The 18,123-nt window shown below is 43.4% G+C and overlaps 1 protein-coding gene across 9 annotated transcripts in view; it reads right to left on the bottom strand.

Moving 5' to 3' along the window:
- LOC123997160 (unconventional myosin-IXb-like) overlaps positions 1-18,123 on the bottom strand; it is a 100,127-nt gene that overhangs the window by 39,880 nt on the left and 42,124 nt on the right. For all 9 annotated transcript variants that reach the window (XM_046301267.1, XM_046301270.1, XM_046301264.1 and 6 more), the window contains exon 3: positions 254-348. In XM_046301267.1, coding sequence (XP_046157223.1) covers positions 254-348 — 95 coding nt within the window. The remainder of the gene's footprint in view (positions 1-253; positions 349-18,123) is intronic.

Below are 18,123 nucleotides of genomic sequence, written 5' to 3'. Positions count from 1 at the left end.
CTGAATTTCAACGGTAACTGCCTTGTGGCTGCCTTTGAGAGCCGGTGTGCGAGTGTGCTGATGAAGATGTTGTTCATGTTGAAGGGGCAGAGTACGGTGTGGGTGTGTGTTATAAAGTTTTACAAACATACTCAGGAACATCCACACAGGAGGAATGTAGTGTGTGTGTTTACAGGGTTACTCAGACAGACAGAGACAAGAGGATTGACTGTGTCATCACAACACACCGTGTGGGCCAACGGTCAGTACTTACCCTCTCACCACCCCACTCTCCAAGTAGTTGACCTGGATGAACTTCCCAAAACGGCTGGAGTTGTTGTTGTGGGCCGTCTTGGCATTCCCAAATGCCTGGTAGAAAGAGACCGAGAGAGAGGTCGAGATGGTTACGTTCACTGTGTGGACCATAAAATGAGTCTAGTTAAGAAATAGGAATAACTACACTTATGCTAATACTGGGGCTATTAGAAGCTGCCAATGTTACCAACAACAGTCTGCTCAGAATGACAACACACGGGCCTCAGAGTCCAGAAGTCAACACTAAATGAAAACAGCAGCTGAAGAGAGGGGGGGGGGGACGACTCCTCACTTTCCCTCCCTGCCCCCTCTCTTGCAGAAGTCCAGGGGGATGACACTAGGCCAGTGAGACTGCTGAGGGTATGGGGAGACTTAGGTCTAGAAGCCTCCTCCCAGCCAGGGACACAAACCCAGCCCTGCCACCAGTCTGAATGGGGAGCCCTGTTCGCGCACACAGGCAACAAAAGGCAGCCACAGGGGAAGTTGAGTCAGTGCATTTTAAATAGGAGCCACATTGTACAGGGAGCAGTCTGAATTTGATACAGTGGTGGTTGAATAGATTTAGAGGGGAGGGGGTCCTCAAAGAGGGGGTAAGATTCCTTACAGTGAACCGTTGACCCATTTCCACTGTTCCAATAGACTGGCTGCCTGGGTATTATGCAGTCTTTACCTATTGCTCAATTTATGAGCAGAAATACACTCACTATATCAACTTAAGCTCCAGGATGAGTGCTGCTGGAAGAATAATAAACTACATTTTTTGAGGGCACAGAAAAAGAGTTGGAACTTTATGAAAATAACTAAAACTTGAAGCAAATAGAGTGTAGACGCAGGAGTTGACAGTGGGGAGACGAAAAGTCTGTCTGAAATGTCGTCATCCATGGCCAGGATTATGTGGTTTAACATGAACCTGTTGGACTCCTCTTTCCCAGGAGACTGTATCCTCATGCTAGTGTGTCAATGTATGGTTGTGTGTGTTACTGAGGGGGCGATCACATTGACACAGGGCCAGGTTAATTAAGGCACTGTCAGCTGGCATTGACCGCCCATCCGTCTGAATGGTGCCTAGTGTTGTCAAACGGTTGTCCCAGGGTGAAGGCTAGCAGACCCTGGGAACGCTCCCCTGTGCTCAGCCTCTCTGCCATGGAAGGAATGCTAAAATGTGTCACAGCACCATTCACATTCAAACAGCCCTCTATGCAGCCTTTGTGATTGGTTGAGAGGCACATCAGTTAAGAGGAAGTAGCTCAACGGCTTGGCTACCCAAGCAAAGCGAAATAAAGGCTGACCCCCCCCTTTTTGTTAAATGGAGAAAGAGGGAGTTAAGAGAAAGCAGATGGAGAGAGAGCAAGGGGATTGGGGAACAGAGCGAGGAAAAGCAAAGGTAGAAGATCGAAAGAGGAAGAAAAAGGGTGAGGGGGGTGATTTTAAGATTCCACAGTGTTTAGCGAGAGTGTACACACACATTTAATATACGACGCCTGACTGTCTTGACTGGCTCCTTTTTCTAGCGTTCCCTGGCAGCCGGCCCCCCTGTATATTTCCACTACAGAAGCCCAAGGCTCAGTTCCCCATTCAGTCCCTTAGCGGGCCACCTCAGACTCTTACCACTTCTCCTTACTAATCACAGCCTTACACGCTAATCGTCATTGTACGGACAGGCTTCTCAGAAGAAAGATCCTTGGTTTAAATGACTGATATTCGTTTCCCAGTATCACCGCCAGGCTCTGACCTCACAACCACTTGGCTACATGCACAATAGATTCCTAAGCTGATTATTTATTACGACGAAAATTTCCACATTCATAGGAAATGCATTGACACTAAGAATCAGGCTCTATCTGCATAACCTATAACTGGAGGCTGATGTGATAGCACCAATACGGTAACACCACAACAACCAAAATGGTACTTACAAGAATAATGACAAAACACTAAATTACAAGGCCAATAAATAAATATATATACACACACACACACAGTGCCTTGGGAAAGTATTCAGACCCATTGACTTTTTCCACATTATGTGAGACATATTCTAAAATGGACTAAATAAAACATCTCAGCCATCTACACACAACACCCCATAATGATAAAGCGAAAACAGGTTTGATTATTTGTAATAAATTTGCAAAAATGAACAAATACCTTATTTACATAAGTATTGAGGCCCTTTGCAATGAGACTCAAAATTGAGCTCAAGTGCATCCTGTTTCCATTGCTCAACCATGAGATGTTTCTACAACATTTCCACCAGAGGTAAATTCAATTCATTGGCCTCGTTTTGGAAAGGCACACACCTGTCTATATAAGGTCCCACAGATGTGCATGTCAGAGCAAAAACCAAGCCATGAGGTTAAACAAATTGGCCGTTGAGCTCTGAGACAGGATTGTGTTGAGGTACAGATCTGAAGAATGGTAGAAAAAAAACATCTATGCAGCATTGAAGGTCCCCAAGAACACAGTGGCCTCCATCATTCTTAAATGAAAGAAGTTTGTAAACACCAAGACACTTCCTAGAGCTGGCTGCCCGGCCAAGCCGAGCAATCGGGGGAGAAGGGCCTTGGTCAGGGAGGTGACCAAGAACCCGATGCTCACTCTGACAGAGCAAGATGGGAGAACCTAACAGAAGGTCAAACATCTCATCAGCACTCCACCAATCAGGCCTTTATGGTAGAGTGGCCAGACGGAAGCCACTCCTCACTAAAAGGCACATGACACACCCTCACTTGGAGTTTGCCAAAAGGCAGCTAAAGGACTCAGACCATGAGAAACAAGATTTTCTGGTCTGATGACACCAAGATGGAACTCTTTCCGGAATGTCAAGCGTCATGTCTGGAGGAAACCTGGCACCATGGGTGGCAGCATCATGCTGTGGGGATGTTTTTCAGCGGCATGGACTGGGAGACTTCAGGATTGCGGGAAAGATGAATGGAGAAAAGTAGAGATATTTGATGAAGTCCTGAGCACTCTGGAGCAGGTTCTTAGACTGGGACGAAGGTTCCCCATCCAACAGGAAATGACCCTGAGCACACAGCCAAGACAACACAGGAGTAGCTTCGGGACCAGTCTCTGAAAGTCCTTGAGTGGGCCAGCCAGAGCGGGGAATTCAACCTGATCGAACATCCCTGGAAAAACCTGAAAATAGCTGTGCAGCAACACTCCCCAGTCAACCTGACAGAGCTTGGGAGGATCTGCAGAGAAGAACGGGAGAAACTCCCCAAATACAGGTGTGCCAAGCTTGTAGCATCATACCCAAGAATATGAGAGGCTGCAATTTCTGCCAAAGGTGCTTCAACAAAGTACTGCGTAAAGGGTCTGAATACTTATGTAAATGTGATATTTCAGTATTACATTTTAATAAATTTGCAAAAATATTTATTTAAAAAATGAATAACAAGTTTTTGTTTTGTGTGTAGATTGTTTTATGCCCCCCTCATCAATTTCATCCATTTTAGAAAAGGCTGTAACTTAGCAAAAATGTGAATGGATAAGAGCGTCTGCTAAATGACTTAAATGTAAATGTAAAAAAGTCAAGGGGTCAGAATGCCTGCATGCCGGCTACCCACACACTCAACCAGTCCAAAGTTGACACCTACTCAGTCAAAAATAAAGAAAAACCCTTGAATATGTTCTACATTGTAGAATAATAGTGAAGACATCAACATTATGAAATGCATATGGAATCATGTAGTAACCAAATAAGTGTTAAATCAAAAGATAGTATATTTGAGATTCTTCAAAGTAGCCACCCTTTGCCTTGATGACACCTTTGCACACACTTTGCATTCTCTCAACCAGCTTCATGAGGTAGTCACCTGGAAAGCCTTTCAATTAACAGGTGTGCCTTGTTAAATGGTCTTTTACCAAATAGGGCAAACTCCACATTATGGCAAGAACAGCTCAAATAAGCAGAGAAACAACAGTCCATCATTACTTTAAGACATGAAGGTCAGTCAATCTAGAGAATTTAAAAGAACTTTGAAAGTTTCCTCAAGTTCAGTTCATCTCCTAATTGTCCCTAGAATTTCTAAGCAAACAGCTGGAGGCAGGGCTTTCTCCTATAGAGCTCCATTTTTATGGAACGGTCTGCCTACCCATGTCAGAGACGCAAACTCGGTCTCAACCTTTAAGTCTTTACTGAAGACTCATCTCTTCAGTGGGTCATATGATTGAGTGTAGTCTGGCCCAGGAGTGGGAAGGTGAACGGAAAGGCTCTGGAGCAACGAACCGCCCTTGCTGTCTCTGCCTGGCCGGTTCCCCTTTTTCCACTGGGATTCTCTGCCTCTAACCCTGTTACGGGGCTGAGTCACTGGCTTGCTGGGGCTCTCTCGTGCCGTCCCTGGGGGTGCGTCACCTGGGTGGGTTGATTCACTGTTGTGGTCGGCCTGTCTGGGTTTCCTCCCCCCTTGGGTTGTACCGTGTCGGAGATCTTTGTGGGCTATACTCGGCCTTGTCTCAGGATGGTAAGTTGGTGGTTGAAGATTTCCCTCTAGTGGTGTGGGGGCTGTGCTTTGGCAAAGTGGGTGGGGTTATATCCTTCCTGTTTGGCCCTGTCCGGGGTGTCCTCGGATGGGGCCACAGTGTCTCCTGACCCCTCCTGTCTCAGCCTCCAGTATTTATGCTGCAGTAGTTTATGTGTCGGGGGCTAGGGTCAGTTTGTTTATCTGGAGTACTTCTCCTGTCCTATTCGGTGTCCTGTGTAAATCTAAGTGTGCGTTCTCTAATTCTCTCCTCTCTCTCTTTCTTTCTCTCTCGGAGGACCTGAGCCCTAGGACCATGCCCCAGTACTACCTGACATGATGACTCCTTGCTGTCCCCAGTCCACCTGGCCATGCTGCTGCTCCAGTTTCAACTGGCCTGGGCCCTAGGACCATGTCCCAGGACTACCTGACATGAGGACTCCTTGCTGTCCCCAGTCCACCTGGCCATGCTCCTGCTCCAGTTTCAACTGTTCTGCCTTACTATTATTCAACCATGCTGGTCATTTATGAACATTTGAACATCTTGGCCACGTTCTGTTATAATCTCCACCCGGCACAGCCAGAAGAGGACTAGCCACCCCACATATGCTCTCTCTAATTCTCTTTCTTTCTCTCTCTCGGAGGACCTGAGCCCTAGGACCGTACCCCAGGACTACCTGACATGATGGCTCCTTGCTGTCCCCAGTCCACCTGACTGTGCTGCTGCTCCAGTTTCAACTGTTCTGCCTTATTATTATTTGACCATGCTGGTCATTTATGAACATTTGAACATCTTGGTCATGTTCTGTTATAATCTCTACCCGGCACAGCCAGAAGAGGACTGGCCACCCCACATAGCCCGGTTCCTCTCTAGGTTTCTTCCTAGGTTTTGGCCTTTCTAGGGAGTTTTTCCTAGCCACCGTGCTTTTACACCTGCATTGTTTGCTGTTTGGGGTTTTAGGCTGGGCTTCTGTACAGCACTTTGAGATATCAGCTGATGTACGAAGGGCTATATAAATAAATTTGATTTGATTTGATCTCTGCTGCAGACGATAAATTCATTACTCGCCAGCCTCAGAAAACGCAGCCCAAATAAATGCTTCAGAGTTCAAGTAACAGACGCATCAGAGACTGCGTGAATCAGGCCTTCATGGTCAAATTACTGCAACACCAATAGATACTTGCTTGGGCCAAGAAGCACGAGCTATGAAACACAAGCAGTCCTTTGGTCTGATGAGTCCAAATTTTTGGTTCCAACCACCGTGTATTTGTGAGACTCAAGAGTAGGTGAACGGATGATCTCCGCATGTGTGGTTCCCACTGTGAAACAGAGGTGGTGGTGTGATGGTGCTTTGCTGGTGCCATGGTCTGATTTATTTAAAATTCAAGGCACACTTAACCAGCATGGCTACCACAGCATTCTGCAGCGATACACCATCCCATCTGGTTTGTGCTTAGTGGGAGTATCATTTGTTTTCAACAGGACAATGTCCCAACACACCTCCTGGTTGTGTAAGGGCTATTTGACCAAGAAGGAGAGTGGTGAGTGCTGCATCAGATGACCTGGCCTCCACAAATCACCCGACCTCAACCCAATTGAGATGGTTTGGGAGGACCGCAGAGTGAAGGAAAAGCATTCCAGGTGGAGCTGGTTGAGACAATGCCAAGAGTGTGCAACGCTGTCATCAAGGCAAAGGGTGGCTACTTTGAAGAATCTCAAAATAGATTTTGAAATGTTTAACACTTTTGGTTACTAAATGATTCCATATGCGTTATATCATAATGCTGATATCTTCACTATTATTCTACAATGTAGAAAACAGTAAAAATAGAAACACTTGAATGAGTAGATGTGTCCAACTGGTAGTGTGCACACACACACGGCAAGGCACCGCCCTAGGCCCAAAGGGATTTTCCAAGGGCGGGAAAAACCAAGTATGGAAGCGAGCGCACTCTTAACTACCAGGACCAGCACACACTACTCACGGCATGAAACCAAAATCACAAAACAGAATTGAAAAACAAAATATTAAATCATCCCTTCCCCACCCTCACCCCTGATTGGAGGACCTCAAACATTTATACTGTACATCATTTTTCCAACACTCATTCCACCCTTCAGACAGTCAGATCAACCCATCTTTCCCAATAAATCCTAATTCTACAATTTCCTCTCGCAATGCATCTCCCCATTGAGTCTCACTAGGGACTTGAACCTCCATCTGCAACATTTCTGCCCAAATTGCCCCAAAAATAAACATTTTACCAAAAACCACAATATTTCCTACTGACTGGTCCTTTAAGTCTCCCAGCAATACAGTTTGCAGATCCAACCGCACCCGGATATTATGGCAAGCACAATTCTTGGACCAGACTCCAAAAACAAGCCACCGGTGGACAGTACCAAAAGATTCTGTTTCCGCATGGCAGTCTGCACCGGTCTGACAGTTGAATACCCCATTTACTGAGCATTCTTTCAAGGCAAGAATTGTTGTTTTGTATATCAATTCATAAAGCCGATGCCATGATTTTGGGACATTGAAAATATGTTCAACTATTTGTAATTTTATGTGGCATAGTTGCCAATCCTCATGACCGTATGTGAAACTAATCCATTTTACGATTTATTAAAAAAGTGATTGACATTTTTTTATGTGGCAGACAAATTAATTCCTTTTGTTTGTAGGACATTCAGATGCTAGTTAAATATAACTGCGCAACTTATCTTGTAGGTTTGGCCGTGCTACAGGTCATCTCTATGGCTAACCAGACAAAGGTATCCAGGCACAGGTCAACTGAGCATCCAATCATTCATTTTGTTATGCGACGATGTGTAGTGTTAGGCAGTGTTAATGCTTAGAGAACATTGATGGGGATTCAGTACTGAAAGTGGCATGTGACAAGGGTCCCCCTGTGTGAATCACATCAAATTAGAATGATCAATTCTAACGGTGTGAATCACTATACATTGTGGGATATGGAAAAGAACCGCCCTATCTCAGATAAACACGTTAACAGACCTTAGTAATCTTCCAGACAAACTGCACTCATTTGCCTTGAGTAGAAAATAAACACAAAAAAAGGGGTTGAATGCCAGGTCAGTGGAAATAAGAAAGAATTTTGATTGGAGAGGTCTCCGGTTAAATTGCTTCAATATGAATCTTCTCTACTGCAGTCAGAGGATGGCTAGCCACATATTAGCACAGGACCCAGTGTACTGGAGCCAGGCAGGGCTGCAGGGAGTCTCGCTCCAATGCCATGGTTCACCAGACTGGTCCCATTTCCAGGAGCCACACCCAGGGCACCATATCAAGAAAGTCTGTGGTCAATGCCATGAAAACTGTACAGCTGGCCTGTTACATGAGAACCTGTGCTGGTAACTTGGAAAATATGACACAGCCATTTATGTTCCTAACCGGTGAACAGAGTCAACTAGTATGGTGTGCAAGAATACAAATATGACCTACAATATGAGCAAACAATCACATCCCTTGAGAGCTAGGCTAATTTGACGCAGCTGAGCTCACAGTAGATGACTGACAAATTGCTACGTAGCTGCTGATGAATGGCCAAAACAAAAGAACTGGTCTTACAGGAGCTGAGGCCATTGTGTGTCATGCCAGGGAGCCAGTTTCCCACACCACCAACCCACTGTAGTGCCACCGGGCATCCAGCCTAGCCAAATATAGCCAGGGAAGAGTGAAAACGCAGGCAGGCTGGGAGATAAACAATAGGCACCCAGAATGGCCGCGACTCCTCTATACTTCCTGAGCAACAATGCGGCGTCTGTCGACACGCCTAGTGGGCCGGTTGGCCAATGGCGAGGGAAGGCTCCTGCAGCTAGCTCTTCCTGTAGCATAAAACTGCTGCTTCCTGTTAGAGTCTGCAGTTTTAGCCCACTAATAAGAGGTTCCTGTCTCTGGGCTTGGAGACAGTGTGTGGCATGGGGTGGGTATGGTTGATTAGACTGGCCCAGAGTCTGGTAGAGGTTAAAACCTGGCTTAACTCTGGGCTTTCTGCTAGGCTGGCCCATCAGCCAATCAAATCAATGAAGCAACTAATTTGTATTATCCAAAAAGAGGTCACATTTGAGTTCTACCAATTCAATACATCAGATTTTGTAAATGAATAAAGACTTGCCAAAGTACCAACATTCAGCCTTTTGTCCATCTGTGCAACCTCTGACATCTAGGAAGATTTTCTCCCACTTAACCCAAACATGTCTCCAGGTGTTCACCATCATTGTAAAGCCCTAGTTATTTTGTTGCTATAACAGTCAGTTATGAAGATATTGTTGTTCTGTTTAATAAAATGCAACACGTAAAGCGTTGGTCCCATGTTTCATGAGATGAAATAACATTTCCCAGAAATATTCCAGGCACAAAAAAATAGTTTCTCAACAAAAACAATAGCACAAATTTGAATACATCCCTGTTAGTGAGCATTTCTCCTTTATCAAGATAATCCATCCACCTGACAGGTGTGGCATATCAAGCCGATTAAACAGCTTGATCAGTACACGTGTACCTTGTGCTCGGGAAAATAAAAGTCCACTAAAATGTGCAGTTTTTCACACAAGACAATGCCACAGATGTCTCAAGTTTAGGGAGCGTGCATATGGCATGCTGACTGCAGGATTGTCCACCATAGCTGTTGCTAGAGAATTGAATGTTAATTTCTCTACCATAAGTCGCCTCTCACATGTTTTAGAAAATGTGGCAGTACGTCCATCCTGCCTCACAACCGCAGACCACGTACATGGTGACGTGTGGGTGAGTTTTGCTAATGTAAATGTACCCTATTGTGGCTGTGGGGTTATGGCATGTGCAGGTATAAGCTACGGACAACAAACAGTTCCATTTTTTAAATGGCAATTTGAATGCACAGAAAAACTGTGACAAGATCATGAGGCCCATTGTCATGCCATTCATCCGCCGCCATCAACAATGTTTCAGCATGATAAAACACTGCCCCATGTCACAAGGATCTGTAAAAAATTCCCGGAAGCTGAAAGTGTCCCAGTTCTTCCATGACCTGCATACTCCCTAGACATGTCACCCATTGATTTTTTTTTTTTTAAGTATCTGTAGCCAACAAATGCTTATCTGTATTCCAAGTCATGTGAAATCAATAGATTAGGGCCAAATTAATTTATTTTTCGATTGACTGATTTCCTTATATGAACTAATTCAGGAAAATCTTTGAAATTGTTACATGTTGCTTTTAAATTAATTAATTTGATTAGTGACTCATTTAATTTATGATTATATGAAAACAAGCTTATATCTGAAATGTCAACAGAGCACTAAGCGTACCGCAAGCATTATTTTATTAAAGCCTTTCCCTTTTAATTTAGCTTGTGTCATGCCAATTTTTGCTTTATAACTGTCGCAGATGACCACCACATGTAAAATTCTCAAAGGTTACTGCGAGAAAGTGGCAGTGATCTTAACAGAGCTCGATACTTATTATGGGATGTGTTATATTAGGAAACCTGAGATTTTGGATATAATCTTAATGCTATGTTAGAGAAATATCCCGCTGAACGATTCAGAACATGAATAATTATATTTGTCTTGGTAAAAAGCCTTATAACGTAAGTGACATTTCCTCACAAAAGCATATTTTCAGACACCCTATAAACCAAACATTCGCTAGCTAGCTAACCAACAACCATAAGGTATTTGAAAGACAAAAAAGGTGCTCATTGTGCAAATGTTTGTTTTTAATAAACTTTGAGACAAAATATAGTTTACATGTTGTCAACAATATAAGCCAACTCAGTTGGTTTGCCCCATAGTTACTGCACGAGTCAGTTTTGTTGCTAAGTTCATTAAGTTGAACTTCTGCGCCTGATGACAGAATGTTAATTAGGTGAAATCAAAAGTTATTCTAACCAAAAAGGGACTAATTTCATGGAACGGCATATACACTAAGCCATAGAAATGTTTTTATGCAAAAACTTCACTCACAGAGAGTAAAGATAAAGAAATGGGCAACAGTCTGGCTGGCTACGGCTAGGTCTCAGACTGGAGGCTGAGGGGAGGAGCGGTGGTGGGTAGATGGCTAGCATCCTGAGCCCAGGGCAGAATTCACACAGTGCTATTTGAGCCACAATGATGTCATACAGTGTGACCAGCCCTGAGCAAAACCTGCAGTACTACAAACTCTCCTGCAGAAGGATAGGAACTTTTGCTGCACGTGACAAAAAACAATAAGTGTGCTCTTGCATGTTATATTACAAGAATAACTGAGTTTATCTGAAAGTCTAAGCTAATAATACAGGCGTGGCATGAGAACACTGTCAGCACACAGTATACTGTTTAGACTTGACTTGCAGATCTAGAAATGGTGTGTACTGATAATCACCCAGTGGTTATTCGCAGTAAAACAAACCTTCAACCTACTTCTCAGTGTCAAAAGTATGCAAGCCAAAATGACCAAGAGTTAAACGTTCTACTGCAATTGTTTATAATTAATTCTTAGCCCTGCAGTGAGAATACGACACATGAATAAAAGAACAGGAGCAGTGACATCTTCCTGTATCAGGCTCTCTGTACATGGGACCAGTCTAAAACAACTCTTCAAAGCACATGAGAGAACACACAGGTGAAACAGAGGTACCTGTATAACCAGTTGTGTGAACAAATCAGGTTTTACAGCAGGCTTTCAGTTTGTGCACATTGGACTGAGGCAGGAGACTGCAAGCTCCTACAGAGGGTAGTGCGTACAGCCCAGTACGCAGTACCCAGGACCTGTCAGAGGAAGGCCCTAAAAATTGTCAAAAGAAGCCAGCCACCAATGTCAGTCTGTTGCCGCACAGAAACCAGAGTGCCAAGTTTGGGACCAAAAAGGCCCTGAACAGCGGCTACCCCAAAGCCATAAGATTGCTGAACAGTTCATGAAACAGCTACCCGGACTTTTTCCTTTTCACCTACATGTACATAGTACTTCAAATCAATTACCTAACCGAAATGTAGATATTACCTAAATTACCCCAACTACCTCGTACTCCAGTACAGGGGTCCCCAAACCTTTTCACTCAAGGCCCCCCTTCCAGCATTAGGGAACAGCCACCCCCACGCGCCTATATTTCTATACGCACAAGAACTGTTCATGACAAACTATTCACACCCCTCTTGTTGGTGGAGAGAATTTTGCAGCTAATTTTCTATAAAAATGTTTCCATGTTTAGTGTGTATACATATATGTGTGACAAAAAAAAATCTAAATCTACCGGCAAATTATTTTTTGCCTCCGGCTGTTGGCAGTAGGTGCACTCGATTCAACTGCCCTGCGCCAGGTAGGCCATTTTGAACCATAAAAACGCTACCTCCCAGGAGGGCCCAGAGAGCAAATCAAGTGCACTATAGGCCTACCGCTGGCCAATCAGATGGCTCAGATGACCGTGTCTGCAGTAATGTGGAAGGCATAAAAGAAAGCTACATCAAAGTTGATACTGTGAGATTTCAAAACATTAAAACCATGACTAGAGAGAGACTGTCAACAAATACAGCAAAGAGATGCTGATTTATGATTGAGTTCTTTGAATTCAACACTTTTATAAGCCATAAAATGTGCCTTCTTCCCATTTCCACTTAGTGCTACAACATGCACTGCAGCAGTAACGAATGAATAGGAAAGTACATCTATATGCTTGTGTTGTTGTTAGCGGCTTGGGTCTTTCTTAATAGCAAGGAATATTTCACTTTCTCTGTTCATAGGAGTAACATGAATTTGTGCATGAGGCAGAAATAATGCAGTGCGACTTGAGTTTGGCCATCAGCTGGAAGGCCGTGTCCCTTTTTGGTCAGAGTCAGTGTAGGAAAGCGAAGGGATGTTGAGAGGCAGACCACTGCTGCCCTCTCCCTCTGCGGAGACTGTTCCTGCAATAAAAAGCTAATTATTTAAAATGTATGCTCCCTCAGCTGTGCTTCACAAGTAATACAACAGATCTATTACCGGTGTGATTATAGCCTACCTCAAATTTTGAAATATATCATTTTAAAAAATGTCCCGAACAATGCATTGGCAGAGAAATTCAAGCAAAGCCAATCTGCGGTGATAATGCATTTGGCCAATAGCTCACTGCACAAACCTAATTGCTAAAAAATCAAAACACATTTCCCTTTACTGTGGTAATTGTGTGCAAGTCAATGCAATATTTGCCAGTTTCAATGCAACATACCAAAACAAACTGCAAGAGTTTTTGTTGTAGGCAGTACGCATAGGAGTAGGACTTTATTGCATTGACACACTACTCTATACAAACCGGTGCAGCAAAAACAGTCAGCGCTACAGTAGGATTACATGCAAATAGACCATTGCCATATATCGATGTGCCATTTACTTTACTTTGAACTGGACTGTGTTTAAAGCATGAGCGGTCATGAGTAGATGTGCTTGTTTGGAGATCAAAGCAAGAGCTGCATGTAGCCACGTGTACACATTGTTTATATCCTTTGCTAGTTAGTGAGTTATTAGCCCAGTTATAGAGCGTTTTTTGTTGTCAGCAATAGGGAAGGATTGCTTCCTGCAAGAGCACAAAACATGTACATTTCTAGACATCTTTGAAAAGTAGCCAGTAGGCAGAGGGTAGCATAATTTGTCTGATTCTCTGTAATAAGGGTATGGAAATAATAGTTTTTATTGTAAAGTGTTCTTGCATCACACAACACAACCTTTTCATTCACCTCCTTGTCTGAAGGACAAGTAGATAAACAGGTTAATGTCAAGCCCTGCATGTTTTTCTTCAATTGTCTCATGGAATGTAGGCCTACATTTAACACCACACATTGGCTGCTACTGTAGACTGAATGATGGAAATAGAACTACTATGTTAAAATGTTATGGGATGCATTTTCTCCATTGTTTTTGATGGCAGCCAATCAGGTAGGCCTACATTACGATCAAATAGCCACATTAGCCTACATAACCACTTAAAACTAACTTAGAGGGTACAGCGTCAATGTTCACAGAAAACACACGCTGGCAGTTGCCCAGAATTTTCACAACGTTCAAGTTTACGCTAAGCAGACCTGAAATCTTCTCAGTGCCGGAGAAAATTAGAGGGAGCATTGTTTCACGGTAAAATCTAAAGATGTATTCGGCTTAACTGACAAATCCATTTTTTTTTTTTTTTAAAGTTCAGATACTCAGAGGCGATTGCGTAATCGTTCAAATCCAACTTTAATTGTCACATGCGTCATACCCAACAGGTGTATACTAACCGTGATATGCTTACGGGACCTTCCCAACCATGCAGAAAAAAAAAGAGAAGGTTGATTTTCCTTTTCAAAGAACAAAAGGAATAAATACACAATGAGTAACGCTAAATTGGCTATATACACAGGGTACCAGTACGGAGTCGATGTGCTGGGGGACGAGGTAGTTGAGGTAGATATGTACATATAGGGAGGGATAAAGTGACTGGGCAACGGGATAACGGTAAATGATTGAGTTGTTTAAGAGGTAAATGTTGAATGCTGTCTGAAAGCTAAGCTAGTCCACAAAGCACACTGTAATTTAAAGAGTCACGCTACACGCCAATGATCTCACCTCATCAAAATGCGACCAAAGCTGAAGAGATTCCGCACAGCTTCAGACAGACAGAGCGGAAACAGTTTACCTTTTATCCAGTCTAACTTTGACTGCCTCCAAGAAAAAGGAGCCAATGCAACCAAATGCCAAAATGTAAAGATTGAAAGCAACCTCATTTAAGTCATTAGTTGGAATTGGACTTGTTGGAAGAGGAAACGGTAAGACTTGTCTGAAAAACAGGAACACAGAACTTCTTAGAAGATATTACTTCCTCTGTAAAAATTCAATTTCATGTCAGCCATCATGTGGGCTTGTTGCAGAACATTTGCTATGCCTTCTAAAAAACCTTGCAGAGCCTTCTGCAAGAGCAAGAGGAAACGGTGTGTGTAGGTGCTTGCACAGGTCTGTGCACTTTACCGAAGGGCTGGTAAGGCTGTTACAGAGGAGCCAGGATGGAGCATCTGGTCCTGGCTGAGTCCTGCAGGAATTGGGTCTCGATTGTTTCAAGGGCCAGTCTAAGTCTGCCCGTCAGACCACAGGCCTGGGGAAGCAGTCTGGAGCAGAACCAGCCTCATCCAGCCTGCCAAAGTGACAAGGACTGCTGATTGAGGGGGGGGGGCACTCTGCAGTGCAGTAAGTTGACATTTATACAGAAATGCTGCCATTCTAGTGTGAAACCAGAATGAACACCGTTAGAATTCAAAGGGGTCTGAGAATTTAATACCGATAAGTTACAATGCTGCATTTATTTCCAATAAACTGCATTCCTCCTGAGGCCTTTGACAGTTTATGACCTATTTTTAGCCACATTACTGAGGAATAAAACAGAAGTATGTGAGAGAGATTTGATACCATATTAGAGCTGGGGCCCATTAGTTAAACACCAAAGCAGCACTTGCTCCACACTCGTTTACAATCAATGACCAGTGTGTGTGATATCTGGGTTAGACATTTGGCAATTCTGCTGAGTTGTGTCTCTCTGATCTAACCCAGAACCCTATACCAACTGAGCCACACAGGACCATTGATCTGAGCGTGTGTTAAACGCAGGGAGTTCTGCTAGCTGGTATGTGGGGCTCCCGGGGGGCGTAGCAGTCTAAAGCACTGCATCTCAGTGCTAGAGGCGTCACTACAGACCCTGGTTTGATTCCAGGCTGTATCACAACCGGACGTGATTGGGAGTCCCATAGGGCGGCTCACAATTGGCCCAGTGTCGTCTGGTTTAGGGTTTGGCCGTCATTGTAAATAAGAATTCTTAACTTAACTGACTTGCATAGTTAAATACAAATGTGTGTTGGGATGTCCATGCGGACTCAGATGTGACATGATGCCTGGGGCCCAGAGAAGAGCATGCCTGTCCTCCTGTGATCACTGACTGACTCAGTCCGATGACCACCTCTAACAGGAAGTGCTTCATAACGTCACATGACCAAGGGCCCAGAGTTCACTGACAACACATTACTCACATGGAACCCAAACCGGCTGCGCTCGTGCGCCATTGTGCATACATTTTGTCCCCCCACACCAAGCGCGATCATGACACGCAGGTTAAAATACAAAAACAAACTGAACACATTACATTAATTTGGGGACAGGTCGAAAAGTATTAAAACATGTACGGCAATTTAGCTAGCTAGCTTGCTGTTGCTATCTAATTTGTCCTGGGATATAAAACATTGAGTTGTTATTTTACCTGAAATGCACAAGGTCCTCTACTCCGACAATTAATCCACACATAACGGTCAACCGAATCGTTTCTAGTCATCTCCCCTCCTTCCAGGCTTCTTCTTCATTGAACTTATATGGTGATTGGCATCTAAACGTTCATAGTATTACCACGACGACCGACAAAACAGTTCATCTTTCAATCACGCACGTGGGTATAACCAATGAGGAAATTGCAAGTGGGTACCTGCTTCTATAAACCAATGAGGAGATGGGAGAGGCATGACTTGCAGCACGATCTTCGTCACAAATAGAACAGACTTCTATTTTAGCCCATGGCAACGCAGACACTCATTGGCACGTGCGAGCAGTGTGGGTACAATGATTGAATAATAGATTTCTACATTTATTTTGCAACGCTCGCGCACACGACACGAGCAGTGTAGTCAGCCTGTCAGGCCACGGGTCAAATAGGCTACATCCCAGTGTTAAGATCATAACTACAATCCTATTTGTAAAAGGGTCATGATGAGACACCTCTGTGTGTAAACTACTCAGTCACCTGATACAAAACACTGATGATGCACAGGCACACACAATTTGCTCTATGCGGCTAGTTGTTCCCTTATTACAGTAGGCCTAAACTGGGATAGATTCAAATTTTTCCAATTATAGGTAATGAATGGTAGCCATTGTTCTGCAATAACATGTGTGATCCAATGAGAATGTACAATTTCATTTCGCTCTAGACCACAAGCTGGGACATTATAATGAACCACATGGGAGCTCTAGAGTTAATCAGAGATATTCTAAAGCTTGTGTCTAGAAAGTATTTCCATGAGCTTTCCTTTAGTTTGCACAGCTGTTCAACATAACTGACGATGACTCTTGGTCGTCACTCTATTCTCACATAACATTTATATATAAAAAATTAAAAGTTTTTCCTTTATTTAACTAGGCAAGTCAGTTAAGAACAAATTCTTATTTTCAATGACGGCCTAGGAACAGTGGGTTAACTGCCTGCAGGCAGGCAGAACGACAGATCGGTTACGAGTCCAACGTTCTAACCATTAGGCTACCCTGCCACCCCAATATGGATATGGAACAGAGGGGGTATATCACAAAGCAGGATCGTTGAGCAAAAACATTCAGATATAGCAGCTTGTCATCTGCCAGAAAGCCAAAGTTGTGTTTTAAGTAAATCTTTCTTCAGGACCCAGAAAATTTGGAGTGGTTTGAGAATATTTACAAACATTTTCTAAAGGGTTAAACTGATGCCTGGGACAATATCTCCACATCTTCTTTCATTTCTTCCTTTTGCACACATCTACATCAGCCTCAGATCCTCTTTCAGGTCACATGACAGACGACTAACAGATCTCCAACTCCTGGTTTAAGGAAAACACATTTGACAAGGGAAGCATCTCAAAAGTCCTCTTCTCTGGAAGAACTAGGTTTGATGCTCGTCATGCTTTGTGCACTTCAATATTATGCATGTGGACAGAGGGCAGGCTCATGCATCTTCCATGCATCATGACAAGAATAGTCACCTGTGAAGAGGAATCCTCTGCCTTGGGAATGAGAGATCAGCTAATGGGTTTAATGGGTTTAATTCTCGGCTAACCTTGACTGAGACTGGACAAATAATGGGGAATGAGTGTTCACATACACCAATTGACAGACAAAGTGAGTCAGAAACACACATCCTAGACGAGGTATGATATTAGGTATGAGCGCCAACTTCATTGCACATTAGTGATCAGATAAAAATAAATGTTTTAAAGATACCGTTACAGATCACAATATTTTGGGGGGACGATATATCACAATATTTTTTTTTTTACTTGCTAGGTAGTGCTAGCGCTAGTCGGCTGTACATGCACCAAAACTCTTAGCCATCTTTTTAAATAGCGAGCCAACATGTTTTCAGCCCTTTTATTTCCATGACTTATCAAAACAACATGTTCTAATGCTATCTTGTTGCTCTGCAGCAGACATAGCCTATAGTGAGCAACATTTTTGAAACATCAAATAAAAAAAATCTATCGAACCGCAATACATTTCGAATGGTGAGAATTGCAGTACAAATGTGGCAACTAACTATCACGATATCAACGTATCGTGAGGTCCCTGGCAATTCCCAGCCCTGTTGCACATGCGT

Source organism: Oncorhynchus gorbuscha, linkage group LG15 (assembly GCF_021184085.1).
Source record: "Oncorhynchus gorbuscha isolate QuinsamMale2020 ecotype Even-year linkage group LG15, OgorEven_v1.0, whole genome shotgun sequence".
Taxonomy (NCBI): Eukaryota; Metazoa; Chordata; class Actinopteri; order Salmoniformes; family Salmonidae; genus Oncorhynchus; species Oncorhynchus gorbuscha.
This window is presented reverse-complemented; position numbering and strand designations above follow the sequence as displayed.